The sequence below is a fragment of the Argentina anserina genome, chromosome 1 (genome assembly GCF_933775445.1).
Source record: "Argentina anserina chromosome 1, drPotAnse1.1, whole genome shotgun sequence".
Classification (NCBI taxonomy): Eukaryota; Viridiplantae; Streptophyta; class Magnoliopsida; order Rosales; family Rosaceae; genus Argentina; species Argentina anserina.
In genome coordinates this window covers 3,211,366-3,234,134 of record NC_065872.1, presented here as the reverse complement: position 1 = coordinate 3,234,134, position 22,769 = coordinate 3,211,366, and the positions used below count along the sequence as shown (strand labels likewise).

At 39.8% G+C, this 22,769-nt stretch overlaps 7 protein-coding genes across 10 annotated transcripts; 5 read left to right on the top strand and 2 right to left on the bottom strand.

Moving 5' to 3' along the window:
* Positions 1-602: 602 nt before the first annotated feature.
* Positions 603-3,105, top strand: LOC126793770 (protein EFFECTOR OF TRANSCRIPTION 2-like). Its single transcript, XM_050520394.1, has 3 exons — positions 603-752; positions 924-1,262; positions 1,848-3,105. The coding sequence occupies exons 1-3, from the start codon at positions 660-662 to the stop codon at positions 2,796-2,798; spliced, it is 1,383 nt and encodes a 460-aa protein (XP_050376351.1). The 5' UTR covers positions 603-659; the 3' UTR covers positions 2,799-3,105.
* Positions 3,106-3,479: 374 nt separating this feature from the next.
* Positions 3,480-5,928, top strand: LOC126789167 (protein EFFECTOR OF TRANSCRIPTION 2). 2 transcript variants are annotated; one of them, XM_050515261.1, is made up of 3 exons: positions 3,480-3,815; positions 3,984-4,349; positions 4,713-5,928. In XM_050515261.1, the coding sequence occupies exons 1-3, from the start codon at positions 3,684-3,686 to the stop codon at positions 5,667-5,669; spliced, it is 1,455 nt and encodes a 484-aa protein (XP_050371218.1). In that variant the 5' UTR covers positions 3,480-3,683; the 3' UTR covers positions 5,670-5,928. The 2 variants fall into 2 exon arrangements, with proteins under 2 accessions (XP_050371218.1, XP_050371225.1); XM_050515268.1 differs by having other exon boundaries at positions 3,481-3,815; positions 3,984-4,331.
* A 3,179-nt stretch (positions 5,929-9,107) lies between these two features.
* LOC126785188 (serine acetyltransferase 5) lies at positions 9,108-10,435 on the top strand. Its single transcript, XM_050510806.1, has 2 exons — positions 9,108-9,520; positions 9,767-10,435. Exons 1-2 carry the CDS (start codon positions 9,152-9,154, stop codon positions 10,256-10,258), a joined length of 861 nt encoding a protein of 286 aa, XP_050366763.1. The 5' UTR covers positions 9,108-9,151; the 3' UTR covers positions 10,259-10,435.
* A 425-nt stretch (positions 10,436-10,860) lies between these two features.
* LOC126799704 (pentatricopeptide repeat-containing protein At2g15690, mitochondrial-like) lies at positions 10,861-12,505 on the top strand. Its single transcript, XM_050526956.1, has one exon. The coding sequence runs from the start codon at positions 10,868-10,870 to the stop codon at positions 12,269-12,271; it is 1,404 nt and encodes a 467-aa protein (XP_050382913.1). The 5' UTR covers positions 10,861-10,867; the 3' UTR covers positions 12,272-12,505.
* Positions 12,506-12,665: 160 nt separating this feature from the next.
* Positions 12,666-15,054, bottom strand: LOC126799721 (mitochondrial carrier protein CoAc2). 3 transcript variants are annotated; one of them, XM_050526982.1, is made up of 7 exons: positions 14,827-15,054; positions 14,250-14,335; positions 13,953-14,160; positions 13,722-13,848; positions 13,457-13,641; positions 13,260-13,382; positions 12,666-13,167 (listed from the first exon to the last, which is right to left on the bottom strand). In XM_050526982.1, exons 1-7 carry the CDS (start codon positions 14,983-14,985, stop codon positions 13,033-13,035), a joined length of 1,023 nt encoding a protein of 340 aa, XP_050382939.1. In that variant the 5' UTR covers positions 14,986-15,054; the 3' UTR covers positions 12,666-13,032. The 3 variants fall into 3 exon arrangements, with proteins under 3 accessions (XP_050382939.1, XP_050382946.1, XP_050382954.1); XM_050526989.1 differs by lacking the exon at positions 14,250-14,335 and having other exon boundaries at positions 14,827-14,957; XM_050526997.1 differs by lacking the exon at positions 14,827-15,054 and having other exon boundaries at positions 13,953-14,158; positions 14,250-14,327.
* An 867-nt stretch (positions 15,055-15,921) lies between these two features.
* On the bottom strand, positions 15,922-17,570 carry LOC126799742 (thiamine phosphate phosphatase-like protein). Its single transcript, XM_050527009.1, is given in 5 exon segments — positions 15,922-16,360; positions 16,429-16,575; positions 16,577-16,633; positions 16,730-16,851; positions 17,274-17,570. Coding segments are annotated over 5 exon segments (717 nt in total). The 5' UTR covers positions 17,412-17,570; the 3' UTR covers positions 15,922-16,107.
* A 1,002-nt stretch (positions 17,571-18,572) lies between these two features.
* On the top strand, positions 18,573-22,564 carry LOC126799714 (protein NDL1-like). Its single transcript, XM_050526968.1, has 11 exons — positions 18,573-18,699; positions 20,116-20,215; positions 20,336-20,433; positions 20,573-20,661; positions 20,837-20,897; positions 20,977-21,063; positions 21,149-21,226; positions 21,321-21,377; positions 21,491-21,546; positions 21,657-21,792; positions 21,942-22,564. Exons 1-11 carry the CDS (start codon positions 18,640-18,642, stop codon positions 22,161-22,163), a joined length of 1,044 nt encoding a protein of 347 aa, XP_050382925.1. The 5' UTR covers positions 18,573-18,639; the 3' UTR covers positions 22,164-22,564.
* Positions 22,565-22,769: the final 205 nt, after the last annotated feature.

Here is a 22,769-nt window from a genome sequence, read left to right as displayed (position 1 = left end):
TTAAAGGAGCTTCAACACAAAAGATTGAGGATGCATTAAGCCGTTAATATCGTATCAATTGCTTAGTGAAGAACAATTGTGGTCTTCATGGTCGGCCATCAAATCACTCAATCTCGAGGGCCAAACGTTTAGCTATTAATCCAATTATTGTACATAATCAATAGATATCTTCTGATTGCATGTTTGGGAATTGGCATGTTGTCATCTTATCTACAACTTGATTAAGCTAGTGAGATGCTAATTTGGTCAATTTCCTCCATCACCTCGATCACATTCCGCTACAACAATAAGTTCAATCCATATTGGTATGTCGAGTCTTCTACCGTTCTACGATGTGTTAATGCATCGTACATAGCATATCATTCTGGTCGTATTTTTCCAATTCACTTGCTCGATCGATCAACCTCATCTTTGACTAACTTTACAATTGCAGTGATGTACAGTTTTTTTTGTACATTAATTGATTAATATTTTATAGATTCTCTTGTATAACTTAACTTGTACTCTTTAGAAATTAAAATTGAACGGGAATTGGGCTTAGCCCTCTTAAACGGGCCAGATCTTATGCCACGCACCTTGAAGTTTCGTCCTCTATTCGATCTTTGGCGCCGCTAAAGGGCGTCATCAACGGTCATTTGACTTCTCCATGAACCCCTCCGATGGTAGCCACCGACTTAACCGCTGCTCTCCCAAGATTGAAGAGGGAAGATTGCAAGCGCACAAAACATGACCCCCACTTCTCCAATTGGAAGGTAATCCCCCTAATCACGCTGACTAACACTTCTGTCTCTGTGTTCGATTTCCTGTAATCCACTCCCTTGTTTTTCGGCTTAAATTTTGCTTCTTTCATCAAACCCAGATCGTAGAATCGAGTTTTGCATGTTACTTACGTTGTTGACATATTAAACTCTGATGAAATATAGGTTCTTGTCGGGCCCTGTGACTGGGAGGACTATGCAGCCGGCAAGGAAGGAGCTGAGAGGTACAGAGTACATAACATGCCTAAAGATGAGAGTCCGGGACTGTATGAACTCGGGGTTGCTGTTTGGCGGGGTCGTGGGACTGGATCGGATAAGGTAGTCCCGGTTTATCTTGGGCAAGCTGATAGTGTGAGGACTAGGCTTCAGCAGTATGGCCGGACAGGGGCTCATTTGGGGAAGTGCTGTGCGGTTGGGAATACGAGTGAGCGGTTACGAAAGGGGCCTGGATTGTTTGAGGAGATGCTGGCTAGAGGCTACCCCATTGTGTACAGATGGGCTCCTGTAAGTTTGATTTCGATTTTCGAGTAGTGAAGTTTACTTGGATTGTGCTGATTGGGGTCAGTTTTGATGAATCTTTCTTGGCTTGTGCTGTGATTTATTTCAGTTCGAGCACTTGTTAAATCGCCTGTTCACTCAGCTTTGTTATACTGATACTGTGTCTAGTTACTAGTTAGTTTATCATGGATATAGAAGAGCATGGATGAATTTATGGTAGTTAGTGCTTCTCTTTTATATGGTTTCTGGTGTGGCTATTTGGAGTTGATTGTGAATACAATTTAAAGGTGCATCGTTTTTCTGTAGTTAGTCAGTACTGTTCTCTACTGAATGTAAACATGAGCTCATCTAAACTGTAAAGATTGGGCCTGTAGTGATACAATAACTAATCTAAACAGTATAGATTGGACCTGTATTCAATCAGTTATCTACTAAATATGCACATTAACTAATGTAAACCGATTGTGTTATGTGCTTGCCGTTATGAGTGATTGCAGTTTGTCATTATAGAATAGCAGTTCTCCTGCACAAGTAAAAACATAAGTGGACTATATGTATGATATGCCTCATTTTTTGTTCATTGTTAAACAGATGGAAACCAAAAGCAAGGCGTTGGAAACAGAAAGTCAGCTGCTTAACACATTTGATTATGCATGGAACACAAGCATCAATGGTGCACGGCGTCCTGATGATGTCCTTCAGAGACTCAAGAAAGTTTCCTCAAAACCTATGCGATTTACTAATATTGTTCAGAGGCTTCTACCTTTCCGACAGAAGCAAGTCGGTATCACAATTAACTCTAGAAAACTGGTTTCATCAGAGGAAAATTTCAGTGACTATGCTGATAGGGACCGCAGGAGTCTCATACCCCACGTTTTCAAGTTTGGCAGATTACAGCCTAGGTTAGTTTTGGATGGAAGTGGGTTTACTCAGGAAAATACTATAATTTGTGGGGTAGCTATAGATGATGGGTCCATATGTAGAAAGGAACCAGTTCAAGGAAGAAAGAGGTGTGCTGAACATAAAGGGATGAGAATTACAGGGTCGATTACAGTCAAGATATCACATAGCAACATTGATTCAAGCTCCAGTGTTATCAGCAATAGAGAAATTGTTTCGGATGAAAGTGGCATTACTCAGGAAAATACTATAATTTGTGGGGTGGTTATTGGTGATGACTCTGTGTGTAGAACACCACCAGTCCAAGGAAGAAAGAGGTGTGCTGCACACAAAGGGATGAGGATTAAAAGGTCAATTACAGTTGGGATATCAGATAACAATGTGGACTCAAAACGCAGTGTCATTAGCAACAAAAAGCTTGAAAGTCATGACGCATCAAATATGAAGTATGAAACAGTAGAGCTTCCACCAGTTTGTGTTAGTCAGAGCCCTACAATATGCGGATTCATCTTGCCTGGTGGCTCTCACTGTAGAATAGAATCAAGGCAAGGAAGAAAAAGGTGTGATGATCACAAAGGGAGAAGAATCCAGAAATCCAAGTCCAAGTCAGTGAAAGAAGAGATTGTCGAAAAATGTGCATGATGTATTTCTGTACACTAATTTGCAGAACTGTTCTATACTAATACCATACAAGAACCGCTTGTGAAAGAAACAGGTGCTAGGAAATAATACCAAAGAACGACGAAGAGTCTCCAGGTGATATTTTATTGAATTTTTCCCCCAAAGATAGAAGACTATATACTTTGTGATTTAGTGATTTGTAGTCATGCTGATCTTGTAACATTCAGGCATCTGTATGAGTTATAGCCTTTTAAGTTATTGTTGTACCTGTAGAGAATTTGGGGCATGATTTATCATGCACTGTAATCTATCTTAGTAACAATTAGTTGTATCAGTTCCGAATCTTCTGTTAAATTTGATTCTTTTGGATGTTTTTGCAGTATTGGAAGTAATTTAGTAGGAAGTGTTTCTGCTTCCATCAAAAGTAAATTGATTCATTCATGTGTTCTATAGTGCTTTGAAGTGCAGGAATAGCTATTTTATAGCTCATTTCAGAGATGAGTTGTTACATCGTATGAGACAGTGGTTAACTAGTCTAAGGATTTGTAGTTGAAAGATTTTCACCAGATAAAATACTTTTACAGTTGGATTCTAACCAACATGTAGGCAACAAAAGTTCTTTATAGTTTTATACACACGTTTTGATAATAAGCAACCAATAATTTAGCTAGTGAAGTGGTTGTCATATTCTTACCCACAAGATCAAAACAAAAGGGGATATGCATGAGAGTGAGAATGGTACTACGCATCAGTGCTCCTTTATTCATTGCTATCTCATAAGCTAGTGAGAGTGGTACCTGCAGTCTCTTCCTCCACCCATCCATAGATCTCTAGATGGCTTCCATGAATCCTATGATCAGCACACAGTGAGTTCAATATAGGGCTTTCTCATTTAGAAGAAAAAACATGGCTTTGATACTCAAACTTGATGATGAAGCCCCTTCAATGGTGTCCAACGTCTTAACCCTTGTTGTTCAAAGGTTGAAGAGGGAAGAAAGCAAGTGTACCCAGCTAGACTCTCACTTTTTTGATTGGAAGGTAATTCCCTGATCACGCTCACTTTGTTTTGGGCTTCAATTATGTTTCTTTGATCACAACAAAGACTTTGGTGCTTAAATTATGTATCTTTCATCACACCAGATGGCAATATCGAGTTCTATATATAGTGTTTACATTCTTGACTCAATTAATTGTGATGCAAGTCAGGTTATTGTTGGGCCTTGTGACTGGGAGGACCATTCAGCGAACAAGGATGGGGCTGAAAGGTACAGAGTTCATAATCTGCCTAGCGATGAGAGTCCAGGAGTGTATGAACTTGGCGTTGCTGTTTTACCTAGTGGCTCAGGCCGTGTTATTAAAGCGGATCAAATTGTTCCGGTTTATGTTGGACAGGCTGATAATGTAACGACCAGACTTCGGCAGTATGGCCGGACAGGGGCTCATTTGGGGAAGTCATGCTCATTTGGGAATCGGTATGAGCTAATCTGCAAGGGGCCTGGATTGTTTCAGCAGATGCTGGCAAGAGGCTACACCATTGTGTATAGATGGGCTCCTGTAAGTTTGATCTATGATGTAATGATCTCCTGGATTTTTATTGGTTGTGCTGATTGTATTGTTATAACTGCTTGCTATAGATTCTGTGTTTTGGTTGCAGTTGTTACTGATTCTATGTCTAGCTTTTCAATCATAGGATAGACTCAACACGAATCTTTTAGCTGTCTTAACTTGAACATTTATTTAATCATGGTTGTGTACGTTCATGTTTATTCTTCATTCTAATTCGCATGCATGCTGGTATGCTAGAGCTACGTCTAGGGTGATGCTGTGATGCATTTAGTGAATTGTGAGTATATGCTTGTCACTCGTACTGCTTAGTAGTTTGTTATAAAAATATTAGTAGTGATTTCATCTCGTTCTTTGTTCATTGTCAAACAGATGAGAACCAAAAGTGAGGCGCTGAGAGCAGAACGGATGCTGCTTGACACATTTGATTACGCATGGAATACAAGATCAAATGCGTCACGGCGCCATGATGATGTCCTTCAGAAACTTGAGAAACTTGAGAAAAAGTCCTCAAAACTAACCCGATTTACTACTATTGTCCCAAGGCATCTACCTTTCGGACAGAAGCAAGTTGGTATTAGAATAAAGTCCAGCAAGATGACTTCAACTGAAGGAAAGTTCAGTGACTATGCTGATAGGGAGAGCAGGAATCTCATACCTCAAGTTATCAAGCTTGGCAGATCACAGCCTAGGTTACTTTTGGATGGAAGTGGGATTAGTCATGAAAATACCATAGTTTGTGGGGTGGCTGTTGGTGATGCGTCCATATGTACCAAGGCACCAGTTCAAGGAAGAAAGAGGTGTGCTGAACACAAAGGGATGAAGAATACTGGATCGACTACAGCTAGCAACAGAGAGTTTGTTTCATATGAAAGTCGCAGTATTAGGGAGTACACTGAAATTTGTGGGGCGGCAGCAAGTGATGGCTCTACCTGTAAAAGTCCTCCAGTTCAAGGAAGAAAGAGATGTGATGAACACAAAGGAATGCGGAATACTGGATCGACTACAGCTAGCAACAGAGAGTTTGTTCCGTATGAAAGTCGCATTCCTAGGGAGTACACTGAAATTTGTGGGGCGGCAGCAAGTGATGGCTCTACCTGTATAAGTCCTCCAGTTCAAGGAAGAAAGAGATGTGCTGAACACAAAGGAATGTGGAATACTGGATCGACTACAGCTAGCAAGAGAGAGTTTGTTTCATATGAAAGTCGCATTACTAGGGAGTACACTGAAATTTGTGGGGCGACTACAGTTAAAGGGTCTGCTTGTAGAAGACCTCCAGCTCCAGGAAGAATGAGGTGCGCCATGCACAAAGGGATGAGGAGTTGGTAGTAATTAGGATATCACTCATATCAGATACGAATGTGGAATCAAAATGCAGTGTTTTCAGCAACAAAGAGTTTTGATAGTCATTACGCATCAAATGTGTGAGATACGAAGTAGAGCTTCCACCAATTCTGCGTCGATATGTAGAATATTCATCTTGGCTGGTGGCTGTCCTTGTAGAACAGAACCAATTCAAGCAAGGGAAAGGGGGGATGCGCTCAAAGCGAGGGAGAAGGATCCAGAAATCCAATATTCTTGAATGTCTGAATGAGCTCAAAGCTGTAATGTGTATTGATGTGTGCTCATTTACTGAACTGTTATTTACTTCTGCCATGTACTGTGTGATTTAACGTTTTCAGGCTTATTTGAATGAGTTTAATAGCCATCAAGTTATTTGGGACATAATTACTGTAATATACACACTAATTTTTATTTTATTTACTGTTTGTGTCGTATCAACTCCATATATATTTTCTATTATAATATTTTAGTATAATAATAAGTATACATATCTGTAAAATAGGAAATGTTGGAGTTGATGTTGAAAAATTATAGAGAGTTTAGATTTTACTTCTCAATAAGAAATTATGGAGATGTTGAATATTGAAATGAGAAGAGTGAGCCAGGGGTGGACACGGGTCCATTCGGTTCGGTTTTGGACAAAACCCATAACCCAACCCAAATTTTAAATTCGGTTCGGTTCGGTTCGGTTTTTCTATTTTAGAGACTGTGACCCACAACCCAACCCAATCCGTACGGTTTGGTTCGGTTCGGTTTTTTTTTCGGTTTTACCCATATGTAAAATACGTAATATTATATATTAATTTTAAAAGTACAAAATTTAACATAAAGATGAAAAACTAATAGTCTAATGATTATTTCATACCTAATTGACTTATGCCTCATCATTTAGCCCGTGGATCTGAAAAGCTCGCCGAGGCCCGCAAGCCCGATGAGTTTTTACCCGAAAACAACACTATTATGTCATAAGGGAAGACCCATTACCAATATGCGAACACTAAAAGTCGTTTGCATATATGAAATCACCTAATTTTTGTCACCGATTGTGTGCGGTCGCACCAAAAAATTCCATTTGGCAAAGCCCCGGTCAATGAGGATTTTAATGTCAAAACGCCTTTTTTCTTGACCATAAGTATGGACGATCAATCAATATCCAAATCGGACGAAATTTTTACGGGTTCCCTAAATATATATACTGATCACATCTGCTGGTGTCGATCGACCATATTTCGAACTGGAGTTATCGATTGCTGAAGTGTCCACTAATGTATCATACCTTTATATTAGATTTATAATAAAACTATCGCATTATGAAGCGACTATATGAAGTAAACTTTTAGGGATCGATCGACACCATCCGATGTGATCAGTATATATATTTAGTGACCATGTAAAAATTTCAACCAATTCGGACCTAGTTTGACCGTCAGAATTTCCGGTAAACTGAAAACACCACTAATTTGTCCTAAAGGTGAATCCATTACAAAGATGCGAGCGCCGAAAGCCGTTTGCATATTTGAAGTCACCTAATTTTTGTTACTTATCATGCGGGGTCGCACTGAAGAAATCTATTTGGCAAAGCCCCGATCAATAAGGTTTTATTATGTGAAAACACCTCTTTTTTGGTTGACCGTAGGTACGAACGGTCAAACCATGTCCAAAATTGACGAAATTTTTACGGGGTCCCTAAATATATATACCAATCACATCTGCTGGTGTCGATCGACCATATTTCGAATTAGAATTGACGATCACCTAAGTGTCAACTAATGTATCATAACCTTTATATTAGGTTTAAAATAAAACTATCGCATTATGAAGCGACTATATGAAGGAAACTTCTAGTGATCGATCGACACTAGCCGATGTGATCGTTATATATATTTAGTGATCCTATAAAAATTTCATCCAATTCGGACCTTATTTAACCGTCGGAATTTTTGGTAAATCGAAAACATCACTATTGTGCCATAAGGGAGGACCTATTACAAATATGCGAACGCCGAAAGCCGTTTGCATATCTGAAATCACCTAATTTTTGTTACTTATCATGCGCGGTCGCACTAAAGAAATATATTTGGCAAAATCCCGGTCAATGGGGTTTCAATATGTGAAAACGCCTATTTTTTAGTTAACCGTAGGTACGAACGGTCAAACCATGTCCAAAATGGACGAAATTTTTACGGGGTCCCTAAATATATATACCAATCACATCTGCTGGTGTCGATCGATCATATTTTGAATTAGAGTTGACGATCACCTAAGAGTCAACTAATGTATCATAACCTTTACATTAGGTTTAAAATAAAACTATCGCATTATGAAGCGACTATATGAAGGAAACTTATAGGGATCGATCGACACCAGCCGATGTAATCGGTATATATATTTAGTGACCCTATAAAAATTTCATCCAATTCGGACCTCATTTAACCGTCAGAATTTTTGGTAAATCGAAAACACCACTATTATGCCATAAGGGAGGACCTATTACAAATATGCGAACGCCGAAAGCCGTTTGCATATCTGAAATCACCAAATTTTTGTTATCTATCATGCGCGGTCGCACTAAAGAAATATATTTGGCAAAGCCCCGGTCAATAGGGTTTCAATATGTGAAAACGCCTCTTTTTTAGTTAACCGTAGGTACGAACGGTCAAACCATGTCCAAAACGGACGAAATTTTTACGGGGTCCCTAAATATATATACCAATCACATCTGCTGGTGTCGATCGATCATATTTCGAATTAGAGTTGGCGATTTCCTAAGTGTCAACTAATGTATCATAACATTTATATTAGGTTTAAAATAAAACTATCGCATTATGAGGGAAGCAAGACGGCTAAATAATGCGCCTCTTATACATTAAGTCAATTAGGTTAGAAATTATGTGCGGCTGTGAGACCGACCACACTATTTTTTTTATTAAAAAAATAATAATAATGTAAAATTATAAATATGACAAAATGATGTCGTTTTGTAACGTTGACCATTGACTTCGGGTTGTTCGGGTCGGTTCGGTTTCTAAGGGACTGAACCCAAAACCCAACCCAAATAGAATCGGTTCGGTTCGGCTTTTTTATTTTCGGTTCGGTTTGATTCGAGTTTCGGTTTATTCGGATTCGATTTGGGTTCGGGTCCGATTTTTTTCGGTTTTCGGGTCAGTTTGTCCACCCCTATGAGTGAGGTAAACTTTCTGCACTCCAATAATTGTTACGAGCATCGAAATTAGTTGTGAAATCGCATATTTTTAGAACTATGAGCGTTCACATTGTATGAGACAAATAGTGTAAACAGTAACTCCTCCGGTCCAATCATTTTTTCAAAGCACTATTTCCAAGAGAGATAAAAGCACAGTAACAGTCATTCTCGTATTTAAGAGACCAAGCAGCCACCCGACCACATAAATCAACTCTCACAGAGAGCCCAATTCCACAGCCGCCAAACTCCACCACTTGCTAATCCGATGCCGACCGGTGAGCTCCGGCAGTCAGATTCCTCCGAGGCCGAAGCCGAGCAGTGGCTGTGGGCTCACATCAAAGCGGAGGCGCGGCGCGACGCCGAGTCCGAGCCGGCTCTCGCCAGCTACCTCTACTCGACGATCCTCTCCCACTCGTCGCTGGTGCAATCGCTGTCGTTTCACCTCGGCAACAAGCTCTGCTCCTCCACTCTCCTCTCCACGCTCCTCTACGACCTCTTCCTCAACACCTTCTCCTCCGACTCCTCCCTACGCGCCGCCGCCGTCGCTGATCTACGCGCCGCCCACGAGCGCGACCCGGCCTGCGTGTCCTTCTCTCACTGCTTGCTCAATTACAAAGGCTTTCTAGCATGTCAGGTAACTAATCCAATCCCCGAGGTTAATATTTTCTTACTCTCAATCAGTAAAAATGTTTGTGGTGATTTTCAGAGCTAATTGATTAGTTAGAAGATTCCGGAACATGAACACCTTCAATTTGTATGGATTTTTAAACTAATAGTTAGTTAATCTATGATTTTTGGTTATGCTCGTGATTTCATAGCACGAGAGAACACAATTTTCGTGTTATGAATAGTAACGTGGATGAATTTGTGGTTGTTTCAGGCGCAAAGAGTGGCGCATAAGCTGTGGATTCAGTCACGCAGGCCGCTGGCGCTTGCGCTGCACTCGCGGATAGCCCATGTGTTTGCGGTGGATATTCACCCGGCGGCGAGGATTGGAAAGGGGGTGCTGTTTGACCACGCGACGGGAGTGGTGGTGGGGGAGACGGCGGTGATTGGGAACAATGTGTCCATACTCCACCACGTGACGCTGGGAGGGACCGGAAAGACGGGGGGAGACAGGCACCCCAAGATTGGCGACGGGGTGCTTATTGGAGCCGGGGCGACCATTTTGGGGAATGTGAACATTGGAGAGGGTGCAAAGATTGGGGCGGGGTCAGTGGTGCTTATTGACGTGCCGGCGAGGACTACGGCGGTGGGGAATCCGGCGAGGTTGCTCGGTGGGAAGGAGAAGCCGTCGAGGCATGAGGATGTGCCTGGAGAATCCATGGATCATACATCGTTTTTATCAGAGTGGTCTGACTATATTATATAGGGTTTCAGCTATTTTGATGTTGCTTGTTGCTTGTTGCTTCACTTGCTTGTTGCTGTGTTGAACAATAATACCCCAAGCTCGCTAATCGTATTTGGCTCTAAACCTTTGTTTTGTACTAATTGTATCTTCTCTTATTCTCGCAAAGACGAGCTGTATATATAATCTTGATAACTACTACGCTGCTAGTGTGAAGATCAACAAACATAATATGAAGACCATGTATATTTTTAGTAACCCTATCTACACTAAGGCATGGATAATGGCGTGTTTGGTCTGCAATTGCATTAAAAACTCAAGGGTGACTCGGTGGTTTGTGCTTCAAAACCAGAGACTTCGAAAACACGAAACTGTATTAATTTTGATTTACGCATTTCTAGAAAGAAATGTGGTACCGCACTTTATTGCAACGGTTTAAACCGGATAACGGATCGCACCGTTTTATTTAGACTGGATTAAGATTGTGAAAGTACCAAACCGCTTATAAATTAATTGGATTAGGATTAGACATTTCTCAAATCAGATAAAACCAAACTGCACCGGTTTAAAATAAATAAATCTTTTTATTATATATTTAACAATAAAAGACTAGTGACAGCTTCAGCTACAGCAATGGCCTCAGTGACTTCACTCCAGCCAACCAACTCCACAATCTCCACTTCTGGCTTCAAATCTCGTACCACCACTCCAAACCCTAACCCTCCTCATCATCTCTTCCTCAAAACCCAACCTCCTTTCTCCTTCTTCAATCCCAACCCATTCCGCACTCCCGCACTCAACAACCGCCGCTACACTCGCTCCTCTCCGCCGCATCCCACCGTCCATCGCTCCAAACCCGTATACAAAACCCAGCCCAGTAACGACCCGAACCGAAATGTGAGTGACCCGTCACTTAAAGACGTAGACTTGATTGGTCTGTGCAAGGAGGGCAAGGTCGGAGAGGCCTTGGAGTATATGGGTCGAGGCGTTACTGCCGATTACGGTGTCTTTATTATGTTAATGGAGCTTTGCGACGACTCCAAGGTTGCGAGGAAAATTGAACAGTATTTGAAGATGTCATGTTTCGGTGGAGATATCGAGTTGAATGTGAAGTTAATAGAAATGTATGCGAGGTGTGGGAGCATGAGAGATGCACGCAAGGTGTTCGATAAAATGTCTGAGAGGGATTTGAGGTTGTGGCATTCGATGATCAATGCGTATGCGAAGAATGGGGAAGGGAGTGAGGGGGTGTTGTTGTTTGAGAAAATGAGGAGTGAGGGGCTGAAGCCGGACAAGGAGAGTGTCGTGGCGGTTTTGGGGGCGTGCGCGACCGCGGGAGCTGTGGAGGAGGGGCTGGCATTGTTTGAAATGATGGAGGATGAGTTTGGGATTGCGCTGGAGATTGAGCATTATGTAGGGGTTGTTGATGTGCTTGGGAAGTCTGGTCATTTGAAGGAAGCTGAGGAGTTTGTTGAGGGAATGCCGTTTGAGCCCACCGCGGAGGTTTGGGATGCTCTTAGGGATCTAGCGAGGATTCATGGCGATCTTGAGCTTGAAGATCGCGCTGAGGAATTGTTGGTTGGTATTGATCCTTCTAAGGCTAGTGCTGATCAAATGCCGCTGCCTCCGCGGAAGAAGTACTCGGAGATTAACATGCTGGAGGAGAGGAACAAATTGAGTGAGTATAGGTGTACTGACATTTATGGAGAGTCGTATGAGCAATCGAAAGGTTTGAGAGGACAGATGAGGGAAGCAGGTTATGTGCCGGATACTAGATATGTGCTTCACGACATTGATGAGGAGGCAAAAGAGCAGGCTTTGCAGTATCATAGCGAGCGGTTGGCAATTGCTTATGGTCTGATCAGTACTCCTGCTAGGCAAACTCTAAGGATTATAAAGAACCTTCGAATCTGTGGTGACTGCCACAATGCAATTAAGATCATGTCAAAGATTGTAGGGAGGGAGCTGATCGTTAGAGATAACAAGCGGTTTCATCATTTCAAGAATGGGAAATGCTCCTGTGGAGATTACTGGTGAAGTTGCTGTTTTTAGAAGCCTCTCTCCGAACCAGCTTGTGGTGGCAAGTTATGTAATGCAACTTCAATGATGCACAAGCAAAATCAATTGGAAATCTTTTTGCTAGATCCACTGTACAGTATTCCTGTACTGAAATTCACTTGAATCAAATAGAGAACATATTGTTGGTTCCTGTACATTATCATATTGTTGGGAATTAGATTCCTATGAAATGAGCTAAAATGATGTTGGAAATATTCTGTTCTATTGGACCATCATCTCTTCCTTGTAGATTCCTGTTTTGCCTTTTTCAAACACGGCAAAAAATTGGCTGCACAAAATTTATCTCTTTTGCATTTGTTTTCTCTAGATAAATTTAAAAGGAAAATGGAATCAGCTGCGAATAACTCTGTTATTTCGAAATTGAATTGAACTGGTACACTTCGAATTTACAACAGTATCAAGGACTCATGTTCTTCTGATTCTTACTCGATTAACATTGAATACATCTGTGTTAGAGGTCCTCTATGACAAGGTAGTCTAATCAACTAGTTCTTTTAATTTGTGAAACTGGAGCTTTCAAGATCCCCATGGTAAGGGATATAACCTATAGTCTATAGATTTGCTAATTTTCAGCTGAAAGAATGATATGTACAGTTGAAGATCACCTGAATGGTACGCAATGAGCTAGTCAACCTAATTGACGACTGAGAAGGGAAGCAAAGTTCCTGATAATTTGTGTCTGTGTGTCGCCTAAAGTGAAAAGTTGGAAGAAAATGTTTCTAGGAGCGAATGGAGGGCTGGGTACTTCTTTTGCTGGTTACCACTTCTTTCACAGGTTCATCTCTTGATGGAACTCGAAGGTAGGCTTTCATAAGATCGTAAACAGTAAATCCAATTGCCACAGATGGTACAACCTGAATCACACATGAGATCAAGATTAGCTACAAAAAAGATAGACTGATATTTTCTGTAAAAAGAAGTAAAAAGAATGACTAGGTTTTGCCACCTTCAAGTAATTGATGCTAAGTCCCGAAAATAATTGCTTCCATCCTTGCTTTTTAGCAATCAAGATAAGGCTTTCCATTGTACCTTTCATCTCTGGATTGTTTGATGCTAAGAGTCGTTGAACCTGTTCAGATTATTTTCAACCATCAGTGCCACAAAACTTTTATCAAAAATTATTTTCAGAGTTGATTATATTACCTGCATTTGCCTCCTCACAACATCAAGGGGGTATGTAAAGGTCTGACCTAGTAAACCAGCAACAGAACCACATACAAGTTTCACCATAATACTGTTCTTCTGCTCCAGAGGTACATAACGCTTCATCTCCTCATAGAAGTAGAACTTCAAGCCGGCATATGGGAAGATTCCATAAAGGGATGGAGCTGGCAATGCCATTACATTGTTAAATAGGGAACCTTAGAAACATACAATGACAGCAGACTGAAAATTTTTGTGCCCATACCAACACCACGATAGAGCCCTCTGATTCCAGCTTCTTTGTATGTCTTCAAGAAACAATCAACAATTCCTTTATAAATTTGTTCATTAGTCATAATCCCTTGCAGTTTTAACTTTGGTGAACCAACAACCTGCAGAGAAGAGATGCATTTATTTAAACAAAATCAATCTAATGCTCTTGAGAGAGAGAGAGAGAGAGAGAGGTGTCAAGCTTTCGCCCTTTTTATTTACTTGCCTGATAAGCCAACTTAGTCCGAACTAAATCAAGAGGATAGGTAAAGAGTACAGCTGTTCCTCCAGATAATGATCCCGCAACAAGATCAAGAACAGGTCCCCGCTCCCCATCAGGATAGGTGAGGATTATCCATCTGCGGTATTGCTCGTAGCTCATATAATGCAGGGCAGCATAGGGAACAATTCTCGCAACACTAGCTCCATTGCCTCTGTACATAAAAAAAAAACCACTGAAAACTTGTGACTTCGCCAAATTTGTATACAACACACATGAATGATTTGTCTACTCAGGGATCACCTGTAGAAACCCATTAGCCCTTCTGTCTTTGCAATCTTCTTTACCGATCCAAACAGCCCTAAACTCTGATATTCTGATCTTCTGGTCTGTGATTCATGAACAAACTTACATACCATACTTTTCTTTTCTCACCTCAACTAAGAGCAATAAACAATCAAAGTACTCATCTTCAAATCGAAATCAATACATAATATATGTATCTATTATGATTCTGCATTAATCACCCCATCATTGCCTCCACATAAGTACATAACTAACACAAAGGGAAATAAGTCTTGGATAAAAAGCAATCAAATAACTAAGCCTTCAATGTAATATGATCATGCTTTCAAGAATTAATACACCCAACACAGACCACTGGCATAATCCATAAAATTCTCACTACTTCAGTCCAAGCATTCATCCTAACTAACACCCTTCCAACTCAAAAAGTCAGATATACATTAAATCCAATAAACCAAAATGCAGTACTAATCTTCACAGTCCCCTACAGAAAGTACCAATCTTTACCACAACCAAAAACTGTGAAGGAAAGAGTAAAAGACTCAATTTTAACTCCAAAGTAAGAAATTTTCACCTGAAACAAAATCTTAATACGCTCCAGGGGAGCCACCACCGTCTTTGCAACACCGCCGGCGACGCCTCCGGCAATAAGCTCCTTGGCAAACACAGGCATGACGTCTATAACCTCATTGAGGTACACATTCGTCTCTCTTTCTCCTCTCTTCGACGCCATTAGAGAGAGAAAGAGAGACAGAGTTACTGGGTTGCTGAATCAAGGCTCTCAGAATCGAAGCGTCTCAGGAAACAGAAAGCTCTGGAGTTTTATATGTATGGGAAACCTGACAAGTCAGAGAACCCCACGCTTGACTTGGATTCCTAATCTTAATTATTTTATGTAAGAAGAAGAATATTATTGGTTGTTGGAGGCATGGATCAGCTACTTGCACGTCTATTTTATTTGGTTGTGGAATATGGAATCAGGTCCCTCTGATTTGGTGGACCAAGTTTCAATCATGGGTTGATCAAAGAATATGCCAAGTATGGTAATGGTGACTCATGATCCATTATTGTTCCTAACCCAGAAAAAAAGTCCATCATCAGCAGCACAGAGGGACCTGATTCCATATTCCACAACCAAATAAAATAATCATGGCTTTGTTCATGCTTTGAATCTAGTGTGCTTATGATGAGGGTCATCAATTTTCAGATTTAATGTTTACTATTTTTGTTTTGTTATAACTCTGTTAGTCAAGCCAGCCAGTTCATTACCAAAAAAAAAAACCAGCCAGTTCCTCAGTCAGCAATCTGGAACTTGCACATGTGCCTTATTGTGATTGTAATGCTATACATATATTCTTTAGCATACCAAAATCTCACTCGTAGAATAATTACTCAGAACTATAGAGCCAGGGAACATATAATAGATATGAGAATATTAGAAATCCAAGTAGTGTCTATTCCATTGTAAATAGTTGCAAATAAATTTTTGTGTTGTCAGAAACAGATCAATAGATTCAGCATACAATGGCAGTTACCAAATTGAAGAAATGATGACAGTTAATGGATTCGGCAAAGACTTGTCTAAATAAGATTACCTAATGTCCTAATCTAATTAGAGTTCCTAACTTACGCAGAGGCTGGAGATTGTAGGGTCTGCGTTCAGTGCGTTGCCACCTTGTAGTTTGGTTATTATCTAACAGTTACAACATCAATGACCCTGAGGTTTAAGCAAGGTTGGATGCTTGAGGTGTGAGAGGTTGACAATGCGCGTCCCTGAGGATAGCTGGACAATTCTCGTCAGAGTTCTACTGATTCGAGTTACAGTCTCACAGCAACGGAGTTCTTCAGTAGAGGTTCACTGGATAAGCTGAAATAGGATCTTAGCAAGCTCCTCTCCATCGCTCCATACATGGATATCGGCCTTGATAAGCATTCGGTTGCCGCAAATGCGATTCCATAATGGATAGTCCTTCCTTGGCATGACATGCTCCCCCTCCACTAGTTTCAGAGTCGGGCAAAAATCGTTTCTCCCATCTCCAAGATAGATGTATCTCTTCCTCACATTTTTGGAAGCAGAAGCCAAAAATTGATCAATCACCTGACCCTTAATTGAAATAAATTATGAAGTCAGGACCATATATATAAGATTAACGCTACTGGAAAATACTAAAGATTGCAACCACTTATAGGAAGAGAAAGCAATTATTAGCAACCATGACAAGATGAGACAGGATCATGGTAAGGAAAAATTCTCAGTCTTCCATCTTCATCTATGCAGGTTGGATTTGTGACAATTTGTGAGAAGCATCCCAACATGCCATCTTTCCAAGATCGACTCAATGAAAAACTGATTGGCATCACTAATTATCTTCAAGTCACATCTGAAATGTTCAAAATGATACCACAATATTTGAATTGCAAAACAAGCAATTGACCATACGGTCCAATACATAATGTTATTAATGTAAAAATCTTACCCGGAAGCATGAGCTGACTTAATAGCTGCAGCTACTTGTGGATGCACTGGAGTTCTTTTGAGGCATTCTTTGATGTCTTCAGTAGTCTTTCCTTGCAAATAAAGCTCCATCATCATTCTATCCTACATGATTGAAACTTGAAAGTTAATATTAGCACAAGTTCTTCTGCCTTCTCCAGTTTTCAGTTTATAGTTTGTATCACTTGTATGTACATTGCTTAATGATCAAAAGATGGATGGTGGAATCAACATTTAAAAACACAACAAGTCCTTGATCAACCTACACAAGCCCCAATTGCTAGTAATTTATATCAGTAATACAAACCCAAACAGTCTCTTAGCTGAAACATACATACCAAATGCTCAACCACGTTACTATTCAACTCAAAATTCACTACATGTCTACATCCATTTCTGTGCTGAGAAAGGTTCAACCTTTATTCTAATTCATACTTGCCAAGTTTTCAAGATAAAATCTTCCTATCAAAGCAGACAACTTTGAAGCAATATATTAACAAAAAAGAGAAAGAGAGTACAAACCATACCATGAGTGAGTTCCATGGCAAAGTAAAGCGAAGCTCATTGAAAAGCTGGGTCAGACCCATCTCCGTAACCACCCATCTATCACTGTCATCGTCGATCAGGGTCCGGTCGAAGTCAAATACCACCAATGTTCCGGTCATTCTAAGCGGCGGAGGTGGTTTTCAGGCGACCCAGAAACCAGTTTTCACTGTAAACAGGCCAACTGTTAAAAAAAGGAAAGATGATTAATTTGGCTCCAAAGTAGTTGGAGTTTCAAGAGCGAATAAATGACAGGCTGGTTGGATAATGGAATATCCTACTTTGCTAACACAACATGGCCAACATTATGTCCACAAAACCATTTTAATTTGTTTCTTTCAGTAAAAAACCAAAAATACAAATTGAGATGAACATTATCGTTTGCACCAAATAATGATTAGGATGGTGTGAATAATCATTGAGAAGTTGAGAACTCTTCCTTCCACTTGAAGATCATTTGATATGTAATTACTAAGTGAAACCAAAATTTAAGCCCTTGTTTTTTTTTTCTTTCATAATGAAAAAATGAGTGGAATATGTACAATTAAATGAAATGACAATTTAGCGACATTGAATGCCGAAATCGTGCAAATAGCTACATTTTAGTTATCAGTTCTACCACACTATGATTTGTTATAGAAAACAACCTGGCAAAACTCATTAAAGAACATTCCTTTCCTATTGTCTTTAGCCAGAATTGAATACAAACTTCAACTACATAAGGATCAAATTGAGGCAATGCAAAAGGAGAAAAAAATGTGATTGAAATCATATTTTGGTACCAAATCATGATTAGGATGGTATATGATTAATGATTGAGTTAGATCAAAGGCAAGCAAACATCTAGAGTATATTGTACCTTCAGAGTAGGCCCCAAGTCCCACCCCAGGTTCCACATCCAAAAGAGTCTTGTCCAATGATGACCGTACACGTCACTGGGACAGCAAGCACTTTTAGTCAAACAACAATGATAAAGGGGGGGGTGCCACTATCATTCCCTTTAAAGTCAAATAAACCACAGAAACCGTAATTCCGGTGCCGTAAAAACCATATCCTCAGCTAATCACGGTAAATCCGCCCGGTGATTTCTTGAACGGCTACAATGAAAACGACGGCGTATGAGGTTAGCAGATGGGATTTTTTTTTACAGTTCAATAAAAAAATTACGCGTCGGTGGTGGTTAACCACAGGTTAATTTTTTTTTCTAGAGAGAGAAACAATTGCTTTGTATATAAGCCACACCAGAAAGAGAGAGGCCTACATTTCTTGAAGGGGAGAGAGAGATAGAAACAGAGAGAGAGAGAGAGAGAAGAGGGCTGTGTTTGGGAGACGGGAAGAGAGAGCTTAGCTATGGCTGAATCAATCGACGCCGTCTCCCTTGATATGGAGAAGATCTATCTCGGTGGAAAGGTTCGACCTTTAACTTCAAGATTGGATTTTTATTCATTTTTTTTCTCTTTCTGTGTTCTGTTTTTGCTTCATTGAAGTTTCTCTATTGCTTGAATTATTGGGTTTTGGAGCTCAGTGTGGTGTGAAGTTGTTTGGCATTTCGGGTCTCAATGGTTTTAGCTTAATGTTTGCTGAATGTGAATTTTTGTTGTTCTTGCTGGGTTTGTGTTTTGTTGTTTTTTGAATTGGGTAATTGGGTGATTGTTATGTGATGACTTGCTTTGAAATTAAGGGAAGCCACATTTTGTATTCTGGGTTCAGCTCAAGTTGTTTGGCTTGGTTTGAACATGAAGAACATAGGAGCATATGGATTATTTGATATAATCTGGATCTGTTTATAGCAGTTCACGTTTCTGCTAAGTTTGACTCTTTTCCTTGTTAAATTTTTACGTGTAAATTTGCGTGTAAATTTGTTCATTTGGGGATTTGTTGAATCACTTCGTGTTATTCGCATCTTCACTGATCTCTTGCAATGGTGAAGTTTCTTTTTTCCGTTCTTCTTTTGTTTCAATGGTGTTTCAGTTTGTTCGAGTTTATGTGAAAGGTTTGAGTTTTTGGGATAATTGGATAATCCAGTGTATGAAGTATCGAAATAGACCCTTTGTTGATTTCCTTGGAATTTAATGTCAACTGGGTATTGAGGACTTTAACTTTCTCGTTTGCTTTTTTTATGTTTTGATTTACTGTCTGTTTCTTCTTTCTTTGTTAATTCTTTCCTTGTTGTGTGATGATCTGTGTTGAAAGGAAGTTGGCTCTCTTGGGTTGATTCTCAAGTATAACAGTCTGTCGACAAAACCAAAGCAATACCTTTCTTTGTCTTATTTCTCAATTTTATCTGCAAATCTAGCTGTCACTTTAACTTGTCATTTTAATTGTTCCCGAGTAGTTTGTCAATTTCTTTTATAATACAATGAGATTCTATGCTTCTCCTTTTAACTGTCTTCACTTTCTTTTCTTTCTTTTTCTAAGATCAAAATGATTGATATACAATACCACTTATTTGTTTCACCTATTTAAACAAAGTTTATGTTAGTGAGATTTGGTTTGAGACTTAGTTCCCTGAAAAAGGTTAAAGTGCACATGGGAAGCTCTTGGGGAATAAAGTTATCTTGAAAAGCTGGATTCCTAGAGTGCCCTCTCTTACTTAAACATTGTAGATGAGACAGGCCAGATATGTTGTAAATCCTAAATAAAGGCTATATGGTAGAACAAATTATTATTGTAGTAGAACAGTTTAATCTGTAGCTTTGTGATTTCTCTCTTTAAAAAGAGGAAGAGGTAAAAACTTTGATTTTATCTGTATGCCTATTGTTTCTTGTCTTGTGTCTTTACTCTGTTCGCATCACAATGTCATTTACTGCAATTTTTTGTCCTCAGGAACATTTTATTCGAACTGGCTGTGGTTCTGTGTCTGTTATAGTCTATGGAGACCAAGATAAGCCTGCACTTATCACATATCCTGATGTAGCTCTAAATCGTGAGTGCCTTATGTTCTTCTTTATGCTCCATTATTCAAAAACTTTTGCCCCTTCTCTTCACAATAACGTAATTGGGCAATTTGCTAATCCTAATTCACTTGTTTCTTTAAATTGAGCAGATATGTCTTGTTTCCAAGGGTTATTCTTTTGTCCTGAAGCAGCTTCGCTGCTGCTCCACAACTTCTGCGTATACCATATTAGTCCTCCTGGTCATGAGGTTTGTATAGTTTCCCCTTGAGTGCATTCCTGATTAGTTTGTTTCTTGAATCATGTATCGATTCAAGACTATTATTTTGTAACTGAATGCTATTATTCACATAGTTTCTCTTCGGGAACTTTTACAAGAGTTCTTGCAGTTAGGAGCTGCGTCGATTAGTGTTGATGATCCTGTGCCTTCTGCTGATGACTTGGCTGATCAGATCCTGGAAGTTCTAAACTTTTTTGGGTAATGATTACCACTGGTTTTCGTTTGATAATATTTCAGGACTTGTAATAGTAATAGTTGAGGTAAAATGTAGATGTAGAAAGGACAAATGGATTTCCTTTTCTCTAATCGTGTTGAATTTTCCTTTCTCTGTTTGATATGTTTCACAATAACTATTGTTTCTTTTTTCTTTCAGGCTCGGTGCAGTCATGTGCATGGGAGTGACAGCGGGTGCTTATATCCTTTCCCTATTTGCTGTAGGTTCTCCTTCAACCTTTTGTACTTATGGTTTTGCATACTTCTATCTTAGTTTATTGATCAAGGTTTGTGCGACAGATGAAATATAGGGAGCGCGTTCTTGGTTTGATACTTGTATCCCCATTATGCAGAGCACCATCTTGGACTGAATGGTTTTATAATAAGGTACTTCTTCCTCAATTTTATTATTAGGCTTTCTAGATATGTGAAGTTTAAATGTTATATACTAATCATCACTTGGAATCTTCAGGTGATGTCAAATATGCTATATTTTTATGGCATGTGTGGTTTGCTAAAGGAGTGTTTGCTTCAGCGCTACTTCAGTAAGGTATTGTTGCAATCTGACCTTGTATCCTTTTTTTTTTTTTTGCTTCTGTTAGCTTCTTTAGATTAAGAAATGAGTGTGCTATGTATCTTAACAGGAGGTACGTGGTAGTGCTGAAGTTCCAGAGTCAGATATAGTTCAAGCATGCAGAAAAGTAAGTGCGGGGCTAATTTCAATTTCCTTACTCTTATGTTTGGTGGATTCTGATCCTTGTTGGTGTCCAATGGTATTATCTGTTTGATTTACTTGGCATGTTTGCTTCATCAGTTGTTGGAAGAGAGACAAAGCTCAAATGTATGGAGATTTCTTCAAGCAATTAATGGGTAAACACATTGCTGAACTTGTTTTTTTTTTTTAAACTGCTGTCTGTTTCTTCCCTTTAGAGAATTGGGAAATAGTTGGATGTATGGAACTTTAACTTTCTGACTTACAGGAGACCTGACATTACTGAAGGCTTGAAGTCACTAAGGTGTCGCACTCTCATTTTTGTTGGGGATAGCTCTCCTTTCCACTCTGAGGCTCTCCACATGACCTCAAAGTTGGATAGAAGATATAGTGCCTTAGTAGAGGTATGTTGCAACTTGTATCTCATGCTTGAGTCCGGCAATAATTAATGTCTCTGTGTATGTGTTGGTGCCTTGGTGGACATGATAAATATGATTCTCCAGAGTGGAAGAATATGCTTGATGTTATGGCTGGGTGGTTGTTGGTGGTGCAGGTCCAGGCTTGTGGATCGATGGTAACAGAGGAGCAGCCACATGCAATGTTGATACCTATGGAGTACTTCTTCATGGGATATGGTTTATACAGACCGTGTCATTTCAGCGAGAGCCCTAGGAGCCCACTCAGCCCATCATGCATCTCCCCGGAGCTTCTCTCCCCGGAAAGCATGGGTCTGAAGCTAAAACCAATCAAGACCCGTGTTTCACTCGGATTATAACGTGGTAGGAAGGAAAGAAATTCAAATGGAAACAATTGCGAGGTAATCTTGATCCAGCTGTGAATGTGATTCAAAAGTTGCTTCATTTTTTAGTTCTTTGTTCAGATTTTTTATTGTTTAAGAAGTAAGGGTAGAAGAGTGCAAGCACGGCTGGAGAGAGAGAGGGGGGCGGTTGTAGATACAGAAGGGGAAGAATATTTCGTACCATACCATGTTTCATATATATTATATAGGTTGGGGAGGCGACTTCCTTCATTCTTTTGTAGTCACTCATAATGGGAAATCATTCCTTTGAGCTGTCTCTGTATGTATATTCTATGAACACTTTGGAGGATTTGAATTTTTAATTTATGATGACGAGAAATCAATAATAGAGAGGTGGACGCCTCCCCATTCATTCATTCATCCATCATCTTCCTTCTCTTTTCATCTGTCATTTCCAGTTTTATAATGATCACTGTGCTGCGCATGATGCACATACTGCACGGCTTGCCCTTGATGAGAGGCAACTACCATAGTCAATTGTGAGTAGGCTGTTTTGAAATGGCTAGCAAAATCATCGATCTATATTCAACTCAAACAAGAAATCACTATCACGATCACCTT